This window comes from Colletotrichum paranaense, assembly GCF_030867605.1.
Source record: "Colletotrichum paranaense strain IMI 384185 chromosome Unknown Scaffold_7.1, whole genome shotgun sequence".
Classification (NCBI taxonomy): domain Eukaryota; kingdom Fungi; phylum Ascomycota; class Sordariomycetes; order Glomerellales; family Glomerellaceae; genus Colletotrichum; species Colletotrichum paranaense.
Window position 1 is genome coordinate 1,048,650 of NW_026848965.1, and position 25,144 is coordinate 1,073,793.

Here is a 25,144-nt window from a genome sequence, read left to right on the forward strand (position 1 = left end):
GCATTGCTTGGGGGAGAAGGGCCAAGGTGCAGGATGGGATATCGAGGCAGGAAAACTATACCCTGGGACACACCTCATTTACCAGTTTCGCAGCAGTCATTGGGTCCAATGCTTCAGATATTAAATAAGCCACTTTGTCTTTGATTCACGCCGTAATGCTCGAGGTGAAGGAGAAGCACTGGATACCACCAGCCAGCGTTGATACATGGGCTCACCTTTCAAACCCCGCCCCCGCGCAATCCCACGTGGCTATTTTCCCGTTTCCGGTCGTTCGCCGTGGCGTGATATTCGAGAGCGGCCCGCACCGGTCTGCTTGGGCTCTTCCATGAGTCCGTACGGTAGTACTTTGACTTAGTTTGTCAAGTAGGTATGCTTTCGTTACCCCAATCGAAAGTGGCCTGATGCTGCGTGGGACGGTTCTCTGGTCCTCTCTTTCGCTTATCCGCCCCTTCACCTCTCTCGGTATAAGCCACATGAGCAATGGGAACAGCACAGCAGAAGCCTGCTTTGAGATGTCTGGGGTGAGATACACCGAGCTTGAGTTATACCAGGACTCCGCGTGTGCCATGATTTCCCATCGAATCATGTAGGTTTCGTTCAGGTGTGGCCGTCTTCTGGGCACGCCGATGACACCACTTGACTCTGGAGGCGAGCTGGCATAAGAAGTCGGAGAACAGCACACCATAGACCGTGGAGGAGAGTAACTTGTAGAAACGGACAAACACCATTTTCAACCAGAACCTTTGATTCATACTTACAGCAAGCACCGGATCCGGTTAACAAACTACCCTCGTAATTGACCTTCCACAGACCCAGACTGCAAAGAAAGGAAGCCCGTTAGACAAGAAGTGCCCGGCTAGCAATGTTCTTCACCACCTCCCCAGACGCCCTCTTCATCCCGCCCACGACCATCGACCCGGTGGGCTTCGGCAAGGTCGCCATCGTCACAGGGTGCGGCTCGGGCGTGGGCCTCGCGTGCGCGCAGCTGCTCCTAGCGCACCAGTACTCCGTCTGCGGGCTCGACACGCGCGAGTTCAACTACGCGCTGCTTCAGGAGGCGGACCACGGCCGGTTTCATTTCCACCGCGCCGATCTCACTGGGCCGAGGGCGTGCGAGGATGGGGTGTATGCTGCTATTGCTTCTTTTGGGTGAGTTTTGTGTTGTTCGAGGATGCTGTTCCCGGGGGGGGGGGGGGGGGGGGGTAAAAAGGGGGGGGGGGGGGGGGGATGGGGAGGGGGGGGGGGGGGGGGGGGGGTGGGTGTTTGTTTGTTTTTTGGTTGGTGTGTTTTGGTGGGGGGGGGGGGGGGGGGGGGGGGGGGGGGGGGGGTTCGGTCAAAAGAGGAGAGGAAGGGTATCGATCTGAGATATGATGATGGACTGACGGGTGATACTCCAGCGGACGTATCGACTTGCTCGTCAACGTTGCGGGCGTGATGGGATCGTTTAGCAGCGCCGACGGCGTGACGGACTCGGAGTGGGATCGGGTAGTGGCCGTGAATCTCACGGTCCCGGTCAAGATGATGAGGGCGGTGATCCCCTTTATGCTCGAGAAGAAGTCGGGCGTCATCGTCAACGTCGCCAGCACGGCCGGCGTCTCGGGAGCCGTGGCTGGGATAGCGTATACGTGCAGCAAGCACGGTCTGGTTCGTTCTCTTTCTCCTATTTCTTTACCAACCTTTTTTACTTCGCTGGGTAGACTTCTCGGTAGAAGGCCTCGAGGGTAGATCGAACATCGCTGACACCCTGAGACGGTAGATCGGCGCCACCAAGAATGTGGCATGGCGCTTCCGCAAGGAAGGCATCAGGTGCAACGCGGTGCTCCCTGGCGCCATCGACTCGCGCATCGGCAAGGCCATTGCCGCCGGCCACGGAGGAGACGAGGAGTTCGATGCAGAGGCGTACGCGCAGGTTGAGCCCGTTCATGCCCTCCACGCCCAGGCGTCCGACTCGACGCCGAATATCACGCCACTTGAGGTCGCGCAGTCGGTGGTGTTCTTGGCGACGGACCAGGCGAGAACGATTAACGGGGTGAGTCTGCCGATTGACCAAGCTTGGAATGTTGTTTGAGGAGGACGTGGTTTGTTCGGGTTCGGTGAAGATATGTTTTGCTTCAGTATGTGACCTGCCTGATGTTGAATACGGACAATGGAAGACACGTCTGGGCTGGAGTTGTTTTTCAGGGGTAGTTCTATCGATGGAATACAAATTTATTCCTGGTCTCCTACCAATTCGTGTAAAGGCCGTTTCATATACCTAGCACAAGAGCGACACCGGTATGGTGACATCTGATTAATACAGGACATCACCTACCTCCCGGTCGAATAACCCATCACCACAATACGACGAAGATGGACAACAAATCAACAAAAAAGCTCGGGCGTTGGCTCGAACCCTATCCCTACGTAAAACCAGCGCCCTAGTTTCTTATCACCCGTTTAACCACCAGGCTACGTGGCCCCAGCAAGTTTGCACTATACCAGGGAGACGCTCCTTCCTCTGAATCTGTGACTATATACCCTTTAGCCTTTCGTAGGAGACTGGAAAACATGGGAAACTGGAATGAACAAGCAAACGACAAGAAGTCAGGTGCAATATAATGAACCACGGGGTCCTCAATACTGTGCTTATAAGGGTCCAAGACAGTGTCTTCCTTGGGACAGAAAATGAGACATCACTCAGAGTCAGGAAACAGACTTCTGCTTAGACACTCTGCTCTTATTTGACGAGTAGTTCAAGGTACAAAAGTCCCTGAGAAATACGTTTGTAGTTGGTGCTTTTGTTGATGCTGGAAAATCGGAATTAGCCATAGGTCTATTTCGTCTTCGCAGATGGACTCGAAGATCCGCGGAGTGAGTGGCATCTAATAAAGTAACAAACAAACTCGAAGCGCAGGGTATCTCTAGAACTCCGTGCTACCATCCCGCCAAGAAATATTGCATACTCCTTCCCCCAAAAGACTCAGAACAGTGGCCCTTAGGCTCAAAGGACCAACATATACCAGGGAGCCCTCAAAGATCGCCCCCCCAATTCCAAGTTTGCTGGGAATCGTACGGGATCCGGGCTTCGTTATTCCTCATCAAACCACAATCTTTAGCTGGGAGCTTGTGTGAAGCTCTGGCCGAGTGTTTTCCTCGTCCTCTTCAGTCTTGTCCAATTTCAAAAGCTCGAAACGGTTGGTCATGGGATTCATTGGGAGTCTGATCGGGGGCACTTGAGTCTGGGCTCGCTGAGGTTCGGCAGGCAAGGGCTGCGCACATTCATCGACGTCCCACTCGATTTTAGATCCCTTGTATTTGCTGCTGACATGTAAGTTCCATAGCACTTATGTCCAGCGAGATGTACGACTCACAATCGACTCATCATGCAGGTCCGCGCAAACATGGCATTGTGCACAGAGTTCGTGTTGATGTAACAGCTTCCGCCTCGGAAACTGACAGCAATGACAACCAAGTTGTGGATGTGCTCCATATCATCCCGAATCTCCTCTTCGGTGAGCTTCGGGTCGCATCGTCGAAGGATGAGATTACGACTGGCACCAATGCCGAGCTTACTCGCAACATGGCCAGGCAATGTGAAGTGCCGATCACTCCATCGAACATCAACCTATCATTGCGATTAGCCCTACGTGACGCTGGAAACTGAACGGCGTAGCCTACTCTTTTCTGTCTGATGTATAGATCATGGCGCCGGGTATGCTCAAGGAAGGCCGCTGCGTCGGTACCATGCAAGAAAGACACATGGGCAGTCCGGTCGTACGGTCTCATGAATATGTCCAGCAGCTGACCACCACGCACAACGCCAATGATATCAGCGTGAGTTGTGCCTTCGGCGAGGTTTGAGATCAAGATAGTCCTGGTGGCCAAACGCTCGAACCGAGGCTGTACGGGCAACTGGGAATCATTCTGATCCCCGAAAGCATGTTCAGGCTTGAGCTCAGGCTCAACGGGAGAGATCGTCGCCTCAGATTCATCGAGGCTGACAGGTTGCTCCTCGGCCCACTCACGCTTGACAGGTTGCTGAATAGGAAGTCGGCTTAAGTTTTGGTTTCCTCGTGTAGCCGTGGCAGTCGTCACGCGTGACTGGCCGACTGGACGTTTAATCCCATTCTGAGGAGCCTCGGAAGATGAAGTGACGTGCCCTTCAACATTATCCTCTTGATAGTTGGACTCGTCACAGGTCAATACCTAGAAGCTCATCGCTTAGCTTGTGTCGTTTACTGGGGTCAAAAGTGGAGACCTCGACTTACAGCCAGGGTAGCTTCAGTTACACCTCCTCGCATGAGGTTACGACGCAAGTTCGCTATCGAGAAGTCAATAACTAGATAATTACCGGAAATTTGATGCCCGGAAGAAGCTGCGCATAGTATAATCTGTGTGCATACCGAATTCTTGGGCCTTTTTGACAAGGATGTCATGCTCGGCGCGGGTAATGGTGACGGTGAGACAACTTGAGTTAGGATCGTTGTCGGTGTTCTTCAAGCAGGCTTCGTCAGCAATCCTCACGAAGACGAAGGAACAGATGAAGGATGGGCAGTCGTGTAAGCCGTACCAATTGAGCCCTGTTCGAGTAGTTAGCCTTCGTCGTGGGATATTATTCACAGGCCGGTTTGGGAGTGGCTCGGTTGCTAGTGCGACCGAGGTGTAAGTAAGAGGTCTTACCTTCTGATGAGGGTGTCCAGATAATTCCGGTCGATCGAGATCGTGAAATCGTTTGTAGATGCCATGGCCTTTGTATTCTCCGTGATGTCAATTGACCAAGGTCATTTGAATTTTGGAGTTGGAGAAATAATTCTGCCGTGTGTGATGTTGAGGTAGTCGCGTACGGGTAGGTACAGGTGAGGCAGGCAGCCAGAGAGCGGTACAAAGGTATCTACTTGGAATGCCTTCTTTGCCAGGTGTGGGCGCAATAGGTAGGCAGTGCCTGTTGAGGGTACCTTACCTACCTTAGCTTTATCATCTTATCGATAAGAGTAAACTGTGGCGCGCGGGCAGGCAGTTCGTTTCCCTTATCGAGAGTGGTGGCTCGTGCTCCACCCATCCCCCGTTGGGTGACTTGGAGAGCCATCCTGCATCCTCTCCAGGCCACCTCAGGTCCAGCCAGTGTCTGGGGATGGGAGAAGGACTGCCCGTGGTCCCTGAGGCGGCACGTCATCCGGCGGGAAGTCTCGAGTCGTCCAAACCTCGTCCCTTGTTACTCAAACTCAATGTCGAGAACGGAAGCACCTTGACTGAACACGCCACAACGTAGGGGCCCCTTGGATTGGGCGCGAAAGTCACTGTAGGGATACTCTGCTTTTCGAGGTTAACTATCACGTACTCAACTAGAATAATCCTGAAGCTATACAGACGCATAACCATGACACCCGGATAAGACATCACTTCTTCAACACCATTTCCTGTGCTAAAGACTGCACTAATATGCATCGAGGGCAAGTCAAGCAAGAGAGGGTTGCTTTCGTGACGGCGATGTTGACTGGAATGGATTTTCGAATTGGAAGAGGACTGGATAACAGTGGTAATGCCTCGTTATGCGGAGGGATGCTTGGTTTAATTGATGCAGTCCAAGCAGCCCTAGTATGCACCAAAGGCCTAACATCAGTTGTCTTAACTCATCATTGGGCAAGGTGTTAGGGATTCGCCAGCTGCTGAACCTTTATATGTCTCGGATTACAGCAATGGGTTCGAAGAAGCACCCACATTGGCATAATTGTGCTTTGCTTGATACATTGGAGCGATTGAATGAATCACTGGTGCAGTCAATTTGCCTGGTGAGGTTCCGCAAAAAAAGAGGCGGCTTCAACGACCGGCTTCAACGACGGAACCGTTCGCCGCACGAAGCTGGGAACTCCCGGTTGATTGTCGCACCGTGTCCCAGGGATCACGACATGGGCATCTAGACTTTGAACGTCGATCCCGGCGGGACGGAAGAAATTTGCATGTAGTCGGAATATATGCCACTAGTAAGATATTAATGCAGACTTGCAGTTTCGCTCGGTCGCATGCACGAAAACGGTGCAGCAAGTACGAAAGATTGGCACGGCAAATTGGCTCTGTGTAGGCATGATGTGCACGCAAAAACCTGCTCAGAATTGATGCAAAGCGGGCCAAGACCCTGCGACTCTGCATCACTGATGCGAATGCTGACTACCTCATTCCTAGTCCTCCTGCCTCCGTACTCCGCAGACGTAGTCGCTACGAAGCACTGACGAGATGTCGGGCTGAGCGGAGGTAACTCTTAGGTGGTGTTACGAGCCACCAACATGTTAAGGTCCGAAACTGTGAGAGGCTGAGAGGCCTTCGGCGACTATCCAATGGTCTTGTGTATGTAGCTAGACGACTTGTGAGAACCCAAGCGGGCTTAAGACAGCCTGTTGGACAACACAACGGGAATTTTCTGTTGGTGGCTCTGTTGCTCGGGTCGGGGGTTGGGGAACCCGTGAGGAGATCCGACGGGATGCTCACCTCACATGAAGGGTGGCGATGGCAATAGCGGCTTGAGTCTCGGGCATGTGTTTGGGTAGATGTTTTGTCAGATTATGGAGTATTGAAAGGGAACAATTCATCAGAAGGCGATGTCATGATGGCTGCAAATCATCATGAACGGATGGAAGCGGCTGGTTATCGGTCTCGCCTCAGTCTCATGATTGATTGAAGATGTGGAGGCGCGTGTCCCGAGTAATTATTTTTAGAGGATGTCAACACGAGGGGGGGAAGGAATACGATGTGCCGGGTGGATCCCACATGCTGAACCCGATGCACCACCAGGTCGCGAACCTCCAAGTCAGTGACGCTCACGTCCGTCCAGGTCCCTTCCCTCCTATTCGTAAGATACTTTCTGCTTAGGTCAGTAAATGCTTGGGTACCTTACCTTGGAGACAAGGCATCTGAATCTGTACAGGTATGGATACCTATGCCCTCATTACCGACGAGCCTTGCATTGTTGTTTACCATTGTATAATACCCGTCCGGTTCCGACTCTTCCAATTGTGATAGAGACCTCACGAGATCTTGTTGAGTACTACTAAGGCTTCGCTCTCGAGCTGATAAAAAGAGGTCGGGACCAACGCTTTGGGGTGGCGGGGACGCAGGCCGAGGAAGGTCCAGGGCATGTCGATACGCTAGACGGTAGAACTAAAGATCCCTAGCGCAAGGAGGCAGGTACTGGTAAAAAACAGAGAAAGAGACTGGATCGAAAGACGGTTGGAACATGGCGGCTGGCGGTTGGCTGTTGGCTGTTGGCTGTTGGGTAGCCTAGGAACCTGTATCCTCTCGTGCGTCTCTATGAAGTACTTATGCAGATGTGCCTTTCTGTACCCGTATGCAGGTTATTTTTTTCTGCATTGGATGCCCCAGCCAAAAAATAATGTTTCCAGCCCTCTGTTTGGCTGGATTCCCTTGCTGACTGGTCCGATGCCCTCTTCTCAGCCCGGGCTGTGCTGTGCCACCCCATCTTTCTCAATGCATTGGTGTGTGGCCTAACAGGCTTCGCCCCTGTTCCCTAGGTACCTGCTGCATCGCGTTGCCCTGCATTCCCATTTTTATTGTTATTTTCTTCGTTCATACGGATTACGGCCTTGCCCGTGCCATGATTCCGTCACTACCTTAACGCGCCTTAGCCAAACTCGCACCCTTCAGCCACCACCCAATCTTCCCCTGGAGCTTCGAGGAGACGCTGGGAAATCCCCCCAACCCCCCTGCCCTCCCCGAGAGTCACTTGCACATTCGGGGGATGGGCCTTGGTTGCTGTGGATCCACCAAACCTAATCAATCGGAGCCCCATCCACGTTCCCTCCTGTTGAACCCGCCCCGAAATCTCTCCTCCCATTCCAGCGCCTTCTTAGTTAGCCTGCCTGCTGGTGCCTCTACTTCCTCCCTCTCCTGGTCGACTCCTCTTTCCTCCCATCCTGATGTGATTTGCTTCCCAGCAGCAATTCAAACGCCCTTTCTCGACGTCCGCCTTTTTTGCTGTTTAATTCGAAACATCGACACTCGCTTGATTCTACCCGCTCGTTTTTGGCCGTTTATTGAAAGAGGAGGAATTCACAAACCAAGCACAATTCTCCCGGGTCCCGAATTACTTGACAAGCCAACGACAACCCCCCAGGTTTTGTTATTGCGAATTTACTGCGAAAAAAGGGGTGGCCACGATCCAACACCATCTCCCTCAACCACGACTATTCGATACCGAATATCGAAAGACACCAAGAAGGTCCTTCTCGACCGACTGCACTCGCCTTTTAAACCATTTTGGTTAATTTTGAAGGCCTCGACGACGTCCTTCCGCTAGGAACCTCGTCCTCAAATTCAACACACACTCATAAATTTCACCGGGAACCTACCTCCCCCCACATCGAAATGAAGGCCGTTCAGTCTCTCGCTCTCGGCCTTGCCGTCTTCACTCCTCTGGCCTCCGCCTGGCCCAAGTGGCTTCCAGATGTCGATGCCCTGGTTGTGCGGCAAAACGATCAATCCTCAACCGGTATGTCGTGCCACGTTTCCCCCGGGATCTTCCCGTCGTCACATTGTGTTTGTGAACCTCCATAGCTAACTTTACTCACCAGCTGCCGCAACTCAGACCGCGACTGCTCAGACTGGCGCCACAGCAACAGGAACGGCACAGGCGACAAACACCGGCGGCGCGAAGACCACCAACCTCAACACCGCAAAGCTTCCCACAGGCACTGAGACGGGCACTGGCACCAAGACAGGCACCAGCAAGTCCAAGGCGACCTCTTTCGATGACACAGATCCGGCCGGTGGCATTACCATGGTCACGCCAGCGGCCACGGCTCAGTCTATCAACCTTTACAAAATAGGAGACTTTGTCACCTGGGGATGGAACTACACAAACCTTCAAGCCTCTCCTACGGCCATCGATGTCCTTGTTTCGTGCTCATCCATGGCTCAGACCTGGACATTGACACAGAACATGACCTTTGCTCAGCCCGCCTCCTTCACCTGGGATTCGAGCGTGCAGGCAACCGACCCCTCGGCGCCGTTGCGAAACGACGAATACACTCTTGTCATCTACGACGCGGAATCGAGCGTCAGTGCTACCGCTCAGCCTGGCTACCTTGGTGTTTATTCCAGCTTCAAGTTTGGCATGTACAAGGCTCAAGAATACAAGCCCCTGAACGAGTGGAACTGCGCAACGTGCTCTGCTGCGTCTGGTCTCGACAGCAAGGCTCTCAGCATGGCTGTCGGTATGAGCATTCTCACGGTGGCCAGTTTCACATGGTTTGTGGCGGGAGTGGGCATGTTTTAACGACGTGTTCTATAATGACCAAAAATTTTCATCTGTAATTTTTGAATATCTAGTTGCTTTGGGGGGCCTAACAAGAGCGAGGAACAAGAGTCCAGCGGTAATCATTTACGGTGGTCATTTCTACACAACACCAAGGGCGGCGTTACGTGTCAAAGCATGGTCGGGCAAAATATGACTCCGCATATAGGTAAACTCAAGACGTTTATGAGTGTTATCTTGATATATAGCTTAATTGATGATACTGGCTGATACATGGCCGTATGAACTATCAACTCTTCTCTTACACCATCCTGAGTGAGAATCCACCGCCTTTCTCTTCCTTGTCTCTGCCCTGGAAGATGCCGCTAAAGTCGACATCACCCAGATCTGCTGCATTCTGCCCGCGGACGGGAGCATTCGGTTCATGTCTTCGCCTCTTCTCCTGGCCAGCTTTGCTGGGGAACGTTGGAAACATGCCCTCCTTCTTGGGCTTTGGATCCTCCCTAAAATATTTGTGCTCCAGCATCTCCTTGGCCGACGGCCTCGAATCCGGGTTCAACGAAAGCAGGTCGTTGAGCAACTTACATCCGGCATTCGTCAGTGTGGTAAACTTGGTCCGAATTATGGACCCTGTGACATTGGGCGTCTTAGGAAATCGCAGAGACCGCGCGTTGGGCAGGCTCCTGAACGAGGGCCACTTCTCCTGCGTCGGCACGCCGCAGAGCTCAAAAATCTTGGTCACCTGGTCGACCTCATTGGTGCCTTGCAACAGCGGCTCCCGCGTCAGGAGCTCGCCAAAGATGCAGCCCACGCTCCACATATCCACGGCCTTGCCGTAGGCCTTCGCGCCGAGAAGCAGCTCGGGCGAGCGATACCACAGCGTCACGACGAGCTGGGTCAGCTTCGGGGCCGGGTCGCCGACGTACCGTGCCATGCCAAAGTCTGCTATCTTGAGCTGGCCGCGGTTGTTGAGGAGGAGGTTCGAGGTTTTGAGGTCGCGGTGGAGGATCCAGTTATCGTGGAGGTAGGCGACGCCGGCGGTTAGTTGCCGGAGGAGGGTTTTGACTTCGGAGAGGAGGAAGGGTTCGGGCATGTCTTCTAGGATGCTCTTAAGGTCGTGTTCGACGAACTCTAGTACTAGGAAGATACTACAAACTCTGTTGTTAGCGTTGCCACCACTAAGAAAGCAGGCTGATAGATGTATAGGTTTCGTACTTTTCAATCTTTGAGGTGTCGTCCCCCACAACAACCTCCTCAAGGTTAACGATATTGCGATGGCTGCAGTCTCGCAGGATCTGTATCTCTCGCAGCCCCGTCACAGGCAGCCCGTTGCGATCACTTGGTTCGATCTTCAACCTCTTGAGCGCAACGACCTTGCCACTAGAAGCTTCCTTGGCCCGCGATACCCAGCCGTATGTGCCTTCCTCGATATCGTTGAGCTTGTCGTAGTTCTCCACGCTCCGGCACTTGCCCCAGTGGCCGACAGGGAAGCGCATGAGCTTCGCCGCGCGCTCTTTTGCATCTGGTGGCGCACCGTCGTCGCCATTGGCTGTTATTGTCCCGTCTTCTGCGTCGGGCGTGAACTTGCGCCGTTTCGCTGGCCGTGTGCTGTCGTTGACGTCGCCGTCGTTCTCAGTTCCATTGCTGCTCTTCGCCGCCCTCGCCTGCTGCGCCAATCGTTCCGCCTCGGCGGCTTTGCGCGCCTTTTCGGCTTTCAAACGTTTCTTGTCCTCCTTTTCTCGCTTTAGTTTTGCATCCAAGGCTGCGTCCTCTGCGCTGTCTGCCCACCTCGACTTGGCGTTGCTCGCCATGGTCGGCGGCGAGGGTGGTTGTGGATTTGGGCGCAACAGACGGGAAAGCCTCTTGTTGACTAAGAAGCATGTGATGTAGGTGAGTCTCCAATCTTCGTCTCGAGAGGGGTTGTCGAGGGGGGGGGGACTCGTGTGTGGCAGTTTCGTCGTAGTTTAAGCCACTTGGAAATAGCCTACGACTTGCAATCGCGCTGCCGTTCAGGTGGTGCAGTGAAGCAGGGATCAGGCGCGGCGACTCGGCGGCTACCATGCTCCGACTTTGTCCCATTCTTTTGTTTTTTCTCGGGGACCCGGCGGCGGGAGCTCATGCAAGTCACAGCCAGAGCTAGGTGGGTAGCGTCCCGGAATTGCAGGCTTCCCTTATCTTATCGTACCCCAAAAGTTTGGATTGACAAAGCTCCAGAAGCTGCTCCTTGCTTGTCACTGGAAACTCTCACGACGCGCAGCCGTAAACGAACCGGACGAAGCGAACATCGTACAAGGCTACCTGCCTCACCCGAAACGAGAAACCTCTCCTCGAATTGCAGTGCCACATGCACATGTGCTACTAAGGGCTCCTCTCTTTCTTGAGGAATCCCGCGATGATCCCGACAGCTCGTTGAAGCCCAGAAATTTACTCGAAGTAGCAAAGAGAACCTGTGGAAATACGCAAAGATGCAGCGACTATCTCGTCAAAGAATTTTGTTGGATGGCCTTCGTGGCGCTACCATATCCCGCGCCGTGCAGCGGACCAGCGCAGCGCATGCTTCCAGATGCTTTTCAAGCACGGTCTCAAGGCGGGATGGAGAGGAGAGGAAATGGTCCACGCCTTTGGCAAAGCAACTGGCCGAGGCTATCTCGGTACTACACCTGCGCTCTTCCTTAACGTTGATTGCATTCCTCTAATGTTGTTCATGTCATAGATGACCGGCCCCGTACCTCTCGCGAGCTATATGCGCATGTGTCTGACCGGTGACATTGACGGATACTATACGGGTTTGGCCGAAGAGAACAGAGACCAGTTCGGCTTGAAGGGGGACTTTGTTACGTCGCCCGAGATTTCCCAGATATTCGGCGAACTGATTGGCATCTGGTTCGTTGCGGAGTGGTTGAGCCAGGGCAAGCCTAGTAAGGGCGTCGAGCTCATGGAGGTCGGTCCCGGGCGTGGCACTCTAATGGACGACATGCTTCGTGTAAGTGGAATTGAGTTACCTGGGGCAAGTGAACGTTGACGACTGACATTCCGTATATAGACTGTGCAGAACTTCAAGGGTTTTGCGCAGAGCATCGACGCCATCTACATGGTTGAGGCCAGCCCTCAGCTCCGAGAGGCACAGAAGAACCTCCTTTGCGGTCCTGACGCGCCCATGACCGAATCCAAAGTCGGCTATCACAGCGTTTGCAAGCGGACCAACTTACCCATTGTCTGGACCGAGACCATTAAGTCTATCCCTCAAAGTAAGCACCATGAATCCGTTGCGGCTTCGGGAGGACTCGAAAGGCTGACACCATCCCCAGGCCCCGAGAAGATGCCCCTGATTGTGGCACATGAGTTCTTCGATGCGCTCCCCATCCACGCCTTCCAAGCCGTCACCGTCCCCCCTTCCCCGCCCAAAGAGCCCATACCAGGACAACCTGCCCCGAGAACCCCCCCTCCTCGTGAACCTGAAGGACCCAAGATCGAATGGCGCGAGATGCTCGTCTCGCCGACACCGCCAGACGCCACCCACGCGACCATGAACATACCGAAATCAGAACAGGGCGACCCGATCCCCGATTTCCAAATGACGCTCGCCACAGGCCCAACCCGCCACTCGCGTTACGTCCCCGAGACTTCATCCCGCTACCGCCGTCTGAAAGCCACCGTCCCGGACGCCGTAGCCGAGATCTGCCCCGACGCTTCCATCTACGCCGCCGACTTTGCCAGCCGCATCGGTGGCTCAAAGCAGCATCCCAAAGCCCGGCCCTCTGGTGCGGCACTGATCCTGGATTACGGCACGTCCGACACCGTCCCCATCAACTCTCTGAGAGGCATCCGCCGTCACCGCCGCGTCAGTCCCTTCTCGGAACCCGGTCTCGTCGACCTGAGCGCCGACGTCGACTTCACCGCCATCGCTGAGGCAGCGATGGTCGCGAGTGAGGGTGTTGAGGTCCACGGACCGGTCGACCAGGGCGCATTTCTGGGTCAGATGGGCATCAAAGAGCGTGCCGAGGTGTTGATAAAGCAAGTCAAAGCCAATGCGGCCGCTGACAAGGCGCAGGCCATCGAGGGTGCATGGAAACGTCTTGTGGACCGTGGCCCCGGCGGGATGGGTAAGGTCTACAAGGCCATGGCCATCTTGCCTGAGAACGACGGAAAGAGGCGTCCCGTCGGCTTTGGCGGCGACGTGTAAGACTTGTCGTGTACTTTTAGTTTAGGAACCACCTGTAAAATGATACCAAACGAGAGCAGACTCGAGAGCATTATTTGCGATCATATAATTGACAATGGGGTACCCCCGACCTCTACATGACAATGAATCTTCTCTCCTGAATGACGGAAACCGAGTATACTGCGCCAACGCCGCCCTTGAAGTGCATACTTTACACTGCAATTACGCAATTGCTACTTTTTCCGATGCCCGGAACCCAAAATGCCCACCGTCTATTTCTTGCTTACAAGCTTGGCGTCTTCCTCATCAGAATCATCCGAGAACCTGTCGCCATCTTCTCCCACTGCGAAGATGGTCTCTCCATCCAAAGACTCGCGAGGGATGTGTCTTTGTGGCTGCGCTTGGGGCATGCTCGCCGGTGCGGCCGAGGAGCCACCGTGGCCAGGAGTGGATGATGGAGCAGTGGTGTTGTTCTTGCCCAGTTGGGCTTCCTCGTCGTCATCGTCCGAGTCAATGCCGCCAATATCAGCCATCGTGAACGTGCCATCATCGTCTTGTGCAATTTCGTCACTCATGGCGAAGCGTCGGTTGTTCGCCGTCGGTCTCCAGACGTAGGCAATGAATGCTACATCGGCGAAGTAGACAAGATTCAGCCAGCCATCGAGAACGAACCACCGCGACTTCCAGTGGAAGGGAACGTAGTCGGGGTCGCTGACTGATGCGAAGCTGAAGCTGTTGAAGAAGAAAAAGCCGAAGATGACAAAAATACTGATCAGGATACACCACCATAGCTTCTTGTACATGGCTTCCTTTGCATGCTGCTTGCGCTCACGCAGGTCCTTGAGCGTGAAGTTCAGGGAGTTCAGCGTCCAGATGTAGAATCCGGTAAGTGTACCTGCAAGAGGGAGGACGATGAGAAGCACGAAGGGACCTATAGTGTGTTAGTCTACAACGGTCTGGGTAGCTTGAGTAATGAGGATATAACGGCTTACCAGCAGCGTCTGGGGTAATCAGCAAGCTGGTGATCGCATACACGAGCCCGAAGACAAAGTGGGCAATCGCAAGCCAGCGTACCCAGATCATCGTTCGTCCAAGCGTGTGTTTGACTACACCATATCCCATGCAGACAATGAGCAACAAAAAGAAAGAGAACGAGTTGCGAGCAGCGTTCAAAATGGCTACTATTACTAGTAACACCTTGGAGCCGATATTCGCACCATTTCGGTTGAGGTAGTCTGTCTTAGGTCAATTTAATTTCTTGCAACTGAGAAAAGGGAACCTTACCATAGAAGCCCCATGTCAAGAGCATCTCCACAACGAGGAAGATGATGATGGCCGTAATGTAGTTCTGAACCGGTACTGCGATTGTGATTAGATGGGCAACAACTGCATTGAACCTTTCGACTTACGAATATCATGGCGGTGCTGGTAGTACAAAAAGCCCCAGAATACGGCAACTAAGGCATAGAGAATGGTGATTCCTCCGTAGAAGGGTAGCTTCGGAATTTGAGTCGCGGGCAGCTCGCCATAGGCATTACGGAACTCCACGACAGCGGTAAACTCGCCCGCGGTGAACTTATCGGTCAGGACGCAGTAATAGCCCGTCTTCTTGATCATGTATTTGGTGCTCTGGGGCTCCTTGAGGTGGATGGCTTTCGTTTCGATGATGTTCTTCGACTTCGTCGTGGCTTCCTTATCGATGATGAACTTGCCAATATCCGTCTCGTTGCAGTAGTTCTTCTGAACAAATGCTTCCTGGCAAATGCCGATTTTCTGGTTGAAACGGAGTGTCAGCCACCCATTACAATTGGTCTCGGGCTTGTCGAACGAGTGTATCTTACATTCTCTGCATCCGGAGTCTCACGAACGCCAATCAAGTCCTCGTCTTTCCACTCGAAGATGACCAAGCTCACGGTAGGATCCTGGTCCGCTGGCGCTTCCTTCGGGATGAACATGACGTTGATGTAAGGGTCGACAGGTCCGCCCCAGGCACTGCGGCTATACATGCCTGCGTTATACCATTATCAGTATCGTGTCGTGCATAGTAACTACGCTCTCCAGCCACTGTGGAAATTACCTGAGCATCTCTGTCTGTTCTCGTCCGTTTGGTCCTATGGCAGCGAGGTCAAATTAGCTTCTGATGGCACCGGGCTAGGTATGTCGCAATCATTGCTTCAAGATAGGAGTCTTACCATTTTCACCTCCAGAGCATTAGCCGCCCAGAGGGACATGCCCAGGACGGAGGCATAGAGCCAGGCCTTCATCTTGAGAACAGGCACCGTAGGCCGGAAGATTGCGACGGAGAGTAGGTATTTAAGGTTTGGTAGACTAGAAGTCGAGGGGAAGCGATCGCTGCGTGATGCTCGCCTTGGGTGTCAAGCTCCAGCCAGCTCTATCTACGACGATGTTACTGAGACGATGGTCGCATGTAGCATGCCGAACCGAAAGAGGGCATGCGACTTGGGTACGGTTGGATAATGGCGCTGAGAGATCGTGAAATTCAGCAAATCCGGCCAATTCGGATACGTTGCACGGAGGCGGTGTTGAAGGGAGCTTGTAGCAGATGGAAGTCTGTCAGTGCCAGCCTGGCAGACAGGAACCGGACCTTGCGCGAAACTTGCAGCGTGAGGGAGGTGCGTGCCAAGCTCCGAGGTACCTACGTACGCTTACTACTGGAACTTCCAACACTCGGAGAGTTTCATTGGTCAGTACGCCAGGGAACACTGCGCTACTGGTTTCTACGCAGAGCTACTAGTCGAAACATGGGTACCTTTCTACGTGTTTGGGGGCAGATATCCCTAACGAAGGTAGCATAGGTATCCGAAGGTAAGGGAGCCTCCCGGTAAGGTAGGGAGGACAGCTTGCCTCAGCTCCATACATGGAAGGTACAAAGTGCCACTGCACGGCAGCCACCCTTCCAGGATGCCGCTAAGGTAGTCGCCCCTCCTGCATAATTACTAGCGAAGATTCCTATCGCATTTCCTGGCTCAGATTCAACTTCTGCAATTATTGTATGGCGCGGCTACGACGAAACACCCACGTCTTTCACATCGCGGTCCCGCCATCATAACCCTGTCAGCCTCGTTCAACAGCGCCTAAGGACCGATTCCCGTTAACGGCGACAATGGGCAAAAACACAGATAAGCTCTACATCACCCATTCTGAGTGGTCATCATCGGATGCCTACTCTGCCAGCGCCGGCGCTAATGTCAATTCGCGGTCGCGAGGCTCCTTTCGCCGTTTGCCCTTCAACTTTTGTGCCGCCAGCCTCCAGCCCTTCAAGAATCCAGTCTGCACCAAGGATGGTACCATCTTCGACGTCGAAATCATCAGCTCGTGGTTGGACAAGCACAACACAAATCCTGTCAATGGCGAGCCGTTGAACGCCAAAGACCTGATCAAGCTGAACTTTTCAAGGAACGCCGAAACCGACTCGAGGAGCGCAGGCTTAAGCGATGGCCAAGGCGATCTGATCGATCCCGTCACCTTCAAGGTCTTCACTGACAACACTCACATCGTTGCGATTCGACATGGAACATATGCAAACGTCTTTGCCTGGGAGACCGTCGAACGAATGAATATCAAGGCGAAGAACTGGCAGGATCTTGTTGACGACGAAAAGTTCACAAGAGCGGATATCATTACCTTGCAGGACCCCCAGAACGCTGCTAGCAGAGACTTGAGCCAGTTTAAATACCTCAAAGATGGCGAAGATGCTATCCTGAGCAAAGAGCAAGAAGAGGAGCGGAAGAATGGCAATGTCAACATTGATGCGCTGGGCAGGATTGGTGACAAGGTCCTGCGCGCAAAAGAGGCTGTCGAGAAAGCGAGGAAGGAACGCGATGGAGGCGCCGACGTCAACCGCTCTTCAGGTGCCGTTGTGAAGGCGACATCTGCAGCCCAAAGGAAATCCATGGTAACGGAGAAGAAGATCCCGTCAAATGCTGCGGTCTACACCAACGGCAGAGCTGCCGCCAGTTTCACCAGCACAGGCCTCACGCCCGAGACGAGTGGCGAGAGGGCACTCTTGACTGACGAAGAGTACATGCTCAAGCCGAAACGGGTCAAGATCAAAGGATATGTCCGCATAGAGACAAACTTGGGCGACCTCAATATCGAACTGTATCCGGAATACGCACCTCGCGCGGTATGGAACTTTACGAGATTGGCCCAGAAGGGCTATTATAAGGGTGTCACCTTCCACCGAAACATCAGAAACTTCATGCTCCAGGGAGGCGATCCTTCAGGCACAGGCAAGGGCGGCACCAGCATTTGGGGAAAGAACTTTGAAGACGAGTTCGACGGGCCTTTGACGCATGATGCTCGCGGCGTTCTTAGCATGGCAAACAAAGGCAAGAATACCAACTCAAGCCAGTTCTTCATCATCTATCGGCCAACGAAGCACCTGGACAACAAGCATACTGTATTTGGCAAGGTCGTTGGTGGGCTCGACGTGCTTTCCAAAATGGAAGACGTTCCCACTGACGGGTCCGACAGACCACTCAACAAGATTGTCATAAAAGACGTGGTGGTCTATCTGGATCCGTTTCAAGAGTTCCTCAAGGAAAAGAGCGAGATCGAGAATCTGGAAAAGAAGAGGCAGGCAATAGCCTTGAGTGGAGGTACCGAAGACGACAAGACAACGTGGACGGGCAAGCGGATCCGAGCCGACGGCACTGTGGACAGTGGGAGTGCCGGAGCTGGCGTGGGCAAATACCTGAAGTCGCAGGGCTCCGCTGCTGCAGATACGGGGGCGGCCGACTTGGATACTTGGGAAGAACCGGCCAAGAAGAAGTTCAAAAGTGGCGGATTCGGCAATTTCGATAACTGGTGAGACATCGTGGCCGATTTAACGCTGATATAGTTAAAGGCTATGGGACGAAGAAAAGACATGATACCCCTTTTGACCATCATACTGCGCATCCAAAGCTACTTGGATCTTCTGCGCACCATCTATGTATATGTCTATTGATACAAAGGCAGCAAGCGATTCAGCCACGCCTCACTAAGCTCTCCAGATCTAAACGATCAAGTCGGACGGTATATGTGTCTGTGGCATCCGATTCCAGGATACATCAGACCACGGAATATACACCTCCTTGTCCCGAACCATGAGTGCCACTCCATGAGCTTGCATCAACCCCGACTCTTCGAGTATCGCTTTCAGTCGGTCGACGACAAAGTCTTTGACTTCTTGCGTACAACACGATGAAACTCCAACCAAGTACAGCGGCCACACAATCGTGTTGCTTGCGGAAGCAAGGGTCATGAACCGCTCGGCATCGTTGCTGCGGCCCTTCGCGTAGGTTGGGTCTTGCAGAGTTGGGCCATTGAAAGACCTCGGGCCTGGCGGCGTTTCAGCCACGGACGACGGCGAAGACGACGATGCAGAAATCGAAGGAGATCGCACAATTCGAGACGGAGACTTCGTTACTGGTACAATGGCTGACGGTGAGCCGCCGCCGCCGCCTCCAAACAGAGCGTCTCTAAAATTGACAACGCCGAAATGTTGAGGAATGCTGGCCAACACAGTTTCGCAAAGTTTCTCCAACAATTCGACAGACTTTGCCAGCTGTAATTTTGCCTCGTACGGCCAGAGCATAATGTGTTGACCTTGAAAGCATTTGAAAAGCTCTCCGAGGATGGTCTCGTGTACCATCATTCTTATCGATCGGACGCCGTTCCAAGTCGCAGCCAGCCCCAGCGTAGCGTATACATCACAGCGGTGACCATCGAAAACGGATGGGTGTGATGTCGCAAGCCTCACAGATCTGTATCTCCACGTTTCAGGTAAATCGGCAATGACATCGGCAAAGTCTTGATCGACGCTGGACAGTTGGTTGATGATATCGGCCGTTTGGTTAAGTTTCCCGCTGTTAATGTCGTACCGCAGCTGCATGACCTTATATATGGGACCAGATAATCGCCAGCCAGGGTCAGTTCCGCCCGAAAGCATACCCAGCTGGTTCCGGAGGTCGATGAGAGACTGCGGCATGGGCATGTCTCTTTGCATACAGTTGATGAGGACGATCTGTGTCAGCATCATGAACATTCGTGCCCCCGCTCTAGTTGTGAACTGGCCGAGGCCTCGCATCTTGGCTAGAGCAGAGGCGCCGTTGAGATGGTTTTGCCATGCTCTCACTGTCTGGTTGGTACGACCGCTCAACATTTCGTAGGTCCCCAACACGAGAATGGACAACATGGTGGTGTCCTTGACGGCTTCAACTGGGTCCCTTAGAGCATCATTTGTCATTTTGAGAGCGGCGCCGTAGCTCCGACGCGACCAGTCCATCATTTCTGCACACATTGTCAGGTGCGAAAGGCCTGCCAAGCCCACAGCAGCTATACTAGCCATCACGCCGTCCGCCTGTCGACTGGGCAGCATGCTGGCGGGGCGCCAGACATCAAAGATGAAGTCATAATTTTGATGGCAGGCATTCTCGTCCATGGAGACATAGCGAGAAAAGAAAAAGGCCGTGCCACGTTCCTGATATGAGGGCGACAAAGAGTACAGAGGCCTTGCGCGTGGTGCCATTGACCAAGGCCCGTCTTCGTCGTCATCGCTATCGGAGGAGGAGGATGACCATTGGATCTGCCGTGGCCGATGCCTAATAGTCATATTCTGCATCGTGGTTTCCATGGGACGAGGTGGATATTGGCGCCGAACGCTGGGTCTCACGGCCGTTCCAGGAGGACTCGGATCGGAGCTGTCGTGGTCGGTGCTTGCTATTACATTTTCGGAGGACGATCCGGCACTCGAGGCCTGTGCATTCTTTAATCGACCCCTTGCCTTCGTTTTGGCAGCTTTTTTGATGACGTGTGAACTCTCATCTCGGAACATGAGGTCGACGAGGTTTCGGTAGCCAGGACATTGTTGCTGTCGCTTCTCACACTGGCCACAGCCGGGCTCCTTTTGATCACACTGTTGGCATCGTCATTAGCCTAAAGTCAGAAGCCTCTCCCGCCGTCCGAGAAGACGTTGCCTCCCCGCCGACGTGCAAGAAACTTTTGGCAATCAACGACGAGAGCAGACCTAGCTGCACGAGTTGCGAAATGTCTACAACAAGGATAGGGAACTTACCCTGATCTTGCGCTCACGACAGTTGGAACAGCCTTTCGACGGCTTACCGCAGTAGACCATGCTGGAGACGCGGATATCTCTCCCAGAGCAGCCAAGAGGACCAGAAGGAAAAGATACAACTAAAAAAAGCCACGATGCGAAGTTGAGAAAGGGCCAGTGTTGGGTTAAGAGCTGAGTAATGAGATGGATCGCTTCATGTGGGTGCCATGATCGGATCAGATCATGATACTGGATCTACTCCGTTATGCAATGGCGATCGAAGCGGGGAGGTGCGAGGCCAAGACGACTGGGCAGAAGATTTAATTTGGGGAGCAAACCGCGGGCAGCCCGATGGAAGAGGGGAGGGCAAAAAGAAAAACAAGACGGTCACATCCTCTCAACGGGAGAATCCTCCCTGGTCCTTTGGGGGTCGAGAATGTGAGATGACGGACTGCGGCGGCGAGGAGGGGTGGCAGGTTTCCTTGATGTGGTCGATCAGGAGGGACAACGGCTGCAGTCTGCAATTGGACGTTGAACGTGTGAGTGGCACACGCTCGCACGCCTCGTTGTGTGCCTGAACCTGTGAAGGTATCCGTACGGCGAGCCGCGAAAGGTTCTGGACGACTGAAGGATGAGTGTAGAGAGGAGATGTGGGGGAGTGAGGAGACAGAGAGTTGAGGAAAGTGAGTGAGATTGGAGAGTGAGAGTGAGAGTGAACCTGAGCCTGGCCTCCTTCTCCCTCCCGTCTCCTGTAAGGACGGGGAGACGACCTGAGAGCGGGATGTGTGTGCGTTATCGCCTTAGTCGCCTCTTCTTCGCGGCACCGGCACGCCGCACCAGCAGCTGTCATCTTTTGGTTTGCAGCAGGCCAGCAGTAGAAGCACCTCACTTTCCGCGGGTTGCACTGTTGCGCATCGTCTTTTTGGCCGCGTCTAGGCCCTTTCGGAACAAACGACCGACCGGGGGCTTCGCGGGACTGGAACCCCTCGGAGGAGCTACTGCAGTGACGGACAGTTCGTGAGCGCCGAACTGGGGCCTCCTGGGGGTCTTCTGGAGCCCAGTTAGGTGCCGAGGTTTGATCCATATTGCGTTTTTATTGATCTTGTTCAGACTTTTTGTCACCGGTCCCAACGGTCGAGCAGCAAATTACAAACCATCCGTCCGCGGTCCGGGGTCCTGTTGCCGCCTTTCCGTGTTTCTCGAATCTCTCTCGGGAACAATCCAACGGCCGTCCCCGATCGACCATCGGTCTGCACGTACCCCTTTTATTCCGGCATTATCCTCTATTGTATTACAGTCTCTGTGACTCGTCGTCGTCAACGCCAATTTCAGTCGAGACTTGAACGCGTGGAATGCCCTCAAGGAGAAGAGAGAGCGCATACGTACGAATCTTCGTACGAGTATCCGCATGTCGCCCATGTCACCTACGGGAATGGCTGCAGCTCGCGTGCGGCATGCATCGAATAGGGCTTCCAGCGGAGTTGAGGCCAGGGTTGAAATTGTTTTAGCTCCGCTTTCCCAGCCAAATGCCCAGCCCTTTTTCTACGAAATTAGTACGAATACAGCCTACTGTCGCCGGCTGCATGCTGATTTCTAACGGTCTCTCCCAATCCCGTTCTTCGTTCAATTCCGGTGGGATCCACGAGAAAGAGAGAGACCGAAAGACAGCGGCCTACACCTGCATGACTGGCCCACTCCTTCGCTTCCTTCAAGTTCCCTCTGGGATTCTGCATTCTGCGGTGCCCGCCGAAAGGTGACTGGTCGCTTTCCGGGGCGGCACGCCGTGATCTGGCAATCTGTCGGGTTCGCTTCCCTGTCGCAGCTCCAGAGGGGAAAGGGCTGAATCGAAAGCAAGCCCTGTCAACCATTTTCTTTGCTGTCAGAGGTGTCACCGCAGAAGAGACATGCGGATGCAAACCATCTGCCTACTATTGTGTCTATACTCTGTACCATTGATTGGGTATTCTCGGAGGCCTCGTCACCAGTGACCGGGTCCGAGTCGACCAAACGCTGCGTTTCCTCCCGCTGCATTGGTCTACTACTGCAGAAAAAAGCAACGGGCCCTGAATGTTGTCTAAGACACGGACAGACTATTCGTTCAAGTTTCAACAGCGATTACGCCGCCAGGATTGGTGTTTCCCCATCGAGCCTTAGAAGGGCGCCCGAACGTCTGCCATGGCCAGAGACATGCGGAGCATTGCCGCCGGCGACACAAACAAAACAACACAAGTTCTGGTCGGGGCTTTAAGCTCAATATTTGATGAATTGATTAAGAAAGAATGATGATATGTGACATGTGATAGTTACATATGCGCACAACTGTCTGGTATCTACGAGTATCCACGCCAAAATGCAATCCAATATCGATCGATCGACCTATTACACCAGGGCTTTCACACGGGCCCACAGCCTCTGCCTCTTGCTCTTGGTATTGCTCCGGCGGCTGCGAATGAGAGGGACGTATTAGACACAATTACAAATTCCTGAGGGGGGAGGGGGGTTTGCATCGAGATACGGATGCCGACCACTTACAGTTCCTTTTGCGACTGCGCTTCTTCCTTTTGCGGTTGCTTTTCTGACGTTGTCGCAGGAGCAGTTACAGCCTCTTTCGTTGCAACCTCAGTCGGGGCCTCAGCCGCAGCGGCAGTCGTACCATTGCCGCCGCCGATGCCAACGGTGAGAAGCTTCGGGTTGGAGTCGAACAGCGAACCGGACTGGTCGGTGCCGTTTGACGAGCTGACATCGTCGTAGGGGAACGCGTAGCCGCGGCCGTCAGGGCTGACCTCGTGACAAATGCGCGAGTAGTGGTTCGTCCGGACGTCCTTGTAGTACTTGGCTACGCTTTCCCCCTCGGGCTGCCGGTCATTGATGAGCAGTGTCGACCGGTTAAAGGCCGCCGCGATGCGGGCGCCGATGGCCCCCATCTCAGCCTGGTTATTGGGGTACCCGCCAAACGGCCCCGTGCTGCAGCTGAAGATGTCGCGGGCGGCGGGCTGGGCAAAGGAGCCGACGGAGCCGAACGTCAGGAGATTATCGGAGCCCACGCGGCCCTTGACGTCGCCCCATTCGGCCTGCGTGTTGACGGTGAGGTCGGCGGAGCGGTACTTGTCCCACACGGCGTCCACGTAGGGCTGGTAGTACCCGTTGAAGAGGTTTTGGTTCATGACGATACCCGAGTTGGGGCTCAGGGCGCGCAGGTTGGCGGACCCGTCCGCCGTGCGCACGACGAGATTGCTCCAGCCCGCGCCGTCGGCGGCATCTTGCGCCTTGAGCTTGTCGCAGATGATGTCGAGGGCGTTGCTCGGGAACCCTGGCACGTTGGTGACGGTGCCGGCGTCGTTCTCGAGCGTCAGGGACACGGGGATGCTGACAAAGTCGACGTACGAGATGTTGACGTAGACCTGGAAGCTGTTGAAGGTGAACTCGCAGAATCCCCAGTTGAGGTTGTAGTTGGGGTCCGCCGGGTTGGTCGCCGAGGGCTCCACCACGGCCGGGCCCGGGTTCAGGAAGAACTTGAGCGGGCCGTCCCGAGAGAACCATATGCGGCCGCCGGCGATCTGGGGAATGGTGAGCTTCTTCGTCGACCCCGGCGCGCCGAGCGGGATCGCGGTGTCGGCGCCGACGTCCTGGAGGATGTCCGAGGGCGAGCTCGGGTAGTAGCCGGTGACGCCGTCGGCCTGGAGAAGGAAGACGGCATTGTTGCGGTTGAGGTCCAGGCCGGTTACGTAGGCGTAGGCGTTGGCGGAGCCCGTATTGTTCTGGAGAACGATATCGAGGGTTGATCTCGTCATGGCTTCTTCTCTTACGCCTTGATATGCTGCTGTGTTTTCTGTTCTATGTCTCTTCTCTGGTGGGCCAAGGACTGTCAAGCTATTTTCCCGACAAAGGATGACGATTCAAGCCTTTTTATTATCCAAGGCGGGATCCCCTCCGGTTCCAAGCTTGATGGGCCTGTACCTTGGAACGTCGACAGGCGCGACTAATACCTCTTAGCTAGGGTGGCCATGTGCAAGTTTTCTTTTGGAGCCCCCTGCCCTCCAACAGGATCTACAGGTGACTATTGGGTGACTCGGAACTGGTTATAAACAGCCCAGTACGGATACGCGACGCGCAAGTGTGATGTGTTGGATTCTCCCTCCCTTTGCTGGCACGGGCTGGACATGACGGAATCGTCGACATGGATATGCGGGACTAGTTCGCCTCTTGACCCCACTAGCAATGGACGTGTTGTCTTGCCCGGTTTTTCATTTGGTGACGAGACGGCTCCACGCTTCGGCCGGCAGACGGTAGACTCCTCATAAGGCTCATCCTCGTGGTCTTGGGTGAGGTGTTATGCCTTAGTTTTCCAGGACTGGTGGAGTGTAAGAAAGCGGCGCAGTTCTTTTTCACGCCCGTCTCGTGTAAGTGAGAGGAGGGTGAGTGCGGATGCAGACAAGCATTGCTCGTTCAAAAGGGTATCGGTGGTTGTCCAGATATCCACCCGGAAAGCACTCACGGCACTGGAACCCGAGTAACTGACCAATATCTGCATCCTGCAGTCAGAACCACAAAGCCTGGGGTAATAACGTCGCGGTCCGGGCTCTTTTCTCGAAACCTTTGTGGGGTGTGGGAACCGATCACCCGCCGCTCGGGATGGATGAAGAGACTTCAACTTGACTCGACAGAGTAATCCTGAAGG

General features: G+C 54.0%; 11 protein-coding genes across 11 annotated transcripts; 4 read left to right on the top strand and 7 right to left on the bottom strand.

Moving 5' to 3' along the window:
* Nucleotides 1-862: 862 nt before the first annotated feature.
* CPAR01_09163 (bacilysin biosynthesis oxidoreductase bacC) lies at nucleotides 863-2,068 on the top strand (the record flags this gene model as incomplete). Its single annotated transcript, XM_060493428.1, has 3 exons — nucleotides 863-1,149; nucleotides 1,398-1,644; nucleotides 1,757-2,068. The coding sequence occupies 3 exons, from the start codon at nucleotides 863-865 to the stop codon at nucleotides 2,066-2,068; spliced, it is 846 nt and encodes a 281-aa protein (XP_060347558.1).
* A 1,009-nt stretch (nucleotides 2,069-3,077) lies between these two features.
* On the bottom strand, nucleotides 3,078-4,724 carry CPAR01_09164 (uncharacterized protein; the record flags this gene model as incomplete). Its single annotated transcript, XM_060493429.1, has 6 exons — nucleotides 3,078-3,297; nucleotides 3,351-3,604; nucleotides 3,658-4,185; nucleotides 4,248-4,300; nucleotides 4,383-4,576; nucleotides 4,660-4,724. 6 exons carry the CDS (start codon nucleotides 4,722-4,724, stop codon nucleotides 3,078-3,080), a joined length of 1,314 nt encoding a protein of 437 aa, XP_060347559.1.
* A 3,631-nt stretch (nucleotides 4,725-8,355) lies between these two features.
* On the top strand, nucleotides 8,356-9,265 carry CPAR01_09165 (uncharacterized protein; the record flags this gene model as incomplete). The annotated part of the gene is made up of 2 exons (XM_060493430.1): nucleotides 8,356-8,479; nucleotides 8,562-9,265. The coding sequence occupies 2 exons, from the start codon at nucleotides 8,356-8,358 to the stop codon at nucleotides 9,263-9,265; spliced, it is 828 nt and encodes a 275-aa protein (XP_060347560.1).
* A 280-nt stretch (nucleotides 9,266-9,545) lies between these two features.
* Nucleotides 9,546-11,055, bottom strand: CPAR01_09166 (uncharacterized protein; the record flags this gene model as incomplete). The annotated part of the gene is made up of 2 exons (XM_060493431.1): nucleotides 9,546-10,392; nucleotides 10,460-11,055. The coding sequence occupies 2 exons, from the start codon at nucleotides 11,053-11,055 to the stop codon at nucleotides 9,546-9,548; spliced, it is 1,443 nt and encodes a 480-aa protein (XP_060347561.1).
* Nucleotides 11,056-11,709: 654 nt separating this feature from the next.
* On the top strand, nucleotides 11,710-13,427 carry CPAR01_09167 (uncharacterized protein; the record flags this gene model as incomplete). Its single annotated transcript, XM_060493432.1, has 4 exons — nucleotides 11,710-11,895; nucleotides 11,958-12,227; nucleotides 12,288-12,492; nucleotides 12,553-13,427. 4 exons carry the CDS (start codon nucleotides 11,710-11,712, stop codon nucleotides 13,425-13,427), a joined length of 1,536 nt encoding a protein of 511 aa, XP_060347562.1.
* A 251-nt stretch (nucleotides 13,428-13,678) lies between these two features.
* On the bottom strand, nucleotides 13,679-15,670 carry CPAR01_09168 (uncharacterized protein; the record flags this gene model as incomplete). Its single annotated transcript, XM_060493433.1, has 7 exons — nucleotides 13,679-14,337; nucleotides 14,399-14,641; nucleotides 14,691-14,765; nucleotides 14,816-15,179; nucleotides 15,248-15,414; nucleotides 15,484-15,517; nucleotides 15,599-15,670. 7 exons carry the CDS (start codon nucleotides 15,668-15,670, stop codon nucleotides 13,679-13,681), a joined length of 1,614 nt encoding a protein of 537 aa, XP_060347563.1.
* An 860-nt stretch (nucleotides 15,671-16,530) lies between these two features.
* CPAR01_09169 (peptidyl-prolyl cis-trans isomerase-like 2) lies at nucleotides 16,531-18,240 on the top strand (the record flags this gene model as incomplete). The annotated part of the gene is made up of 1 exon (XM_060493434.1): nucleotides 16,531-18,240. The coding sequence occupies one exon, from the start codon at nucleotides 16,531-16,533 to the stop codon at nucleotides 18,238-18,240; it is 1,710 nt and encodes a 569-aa protein (XP_060347564.1).
* A 186-nt stretch (nucleotides 18,241-18,426) lies between these two features.
* On the bottom strand, nucleotides 18,427-20,547 carry CPAR01_09170 (uncharacterized protein; the record flags this gene model as incomplete). Its single annotated transcript, XM_060493435.1, has 2 exons — nucleotides 18,427-20,328; nucleotides 20,488-20,547. 2 exons carry the CDS (start codon nucleotides 20,545-20,547, stop codon nucleotides 18,427-18,429), a joined length of 1,962 nt encoding a protein of 653 aa, XP_060347565.1.
* A 316-nt stretch (nucleotides 20,548-20,863) lies between these two features.
* On the bottom strand, nucleotides 20,864-21,550 carry CPAR01_09171 (uncharacterized protein; the record flags this gene model as incomplete). Its single annotated transcript, XM_060493436.1, has 1 exon — nucleotides 20,864-21,550. One exon carries the CDS (start codon nucleotides 21,548-21,550, stop codon nucleotides 20,864-20,866), a length of 687 nt encoding a protein of 228 aa, XP_060347566.1.
* Nucleotides 21,551-21,890: 340 nt separating this feature from the next.
* Nucleotides 21,891-22,334, bottom strand: CPAR01_09172 (uncharacterized protein; the record flags this gene model as incomplete). Its single annotated transcript, XM_060493437.1, has 2 exons — nucleotides 21,891-22,008; nucleotides 22,060-22,334. The coding sequence occupies 2 exons, from the start codon at nucleotides 22,332-22,334 to the stop codon at nucleotides 21,891-21,893; spliced, it is 393 nt and encodes a 130-aa protein (XP_060347567.1).
* A 660-nt stretch (nucleotides 22,335-22,994) lies between these two features.
* CPAR01_09173 (glucanase B) lies at nucleotides 22,995-24,257 on the bottom strand (the record flags this gene model as incomplete). Its single annotated transcript, XM_060493438.1, has 1 exon — nucleotides 22,995-24,257. The coding sequence occupies one exon, from the start codon at nucleotides 24,255-24,257 to the stop codon at nucleotides 22,995-22,997; it is 1,263 nt and encodes a 420-aa protein (XP_060347568.1).
* Nucleotides 24,258-25,144: the final 887 nt, after the last annotated feature.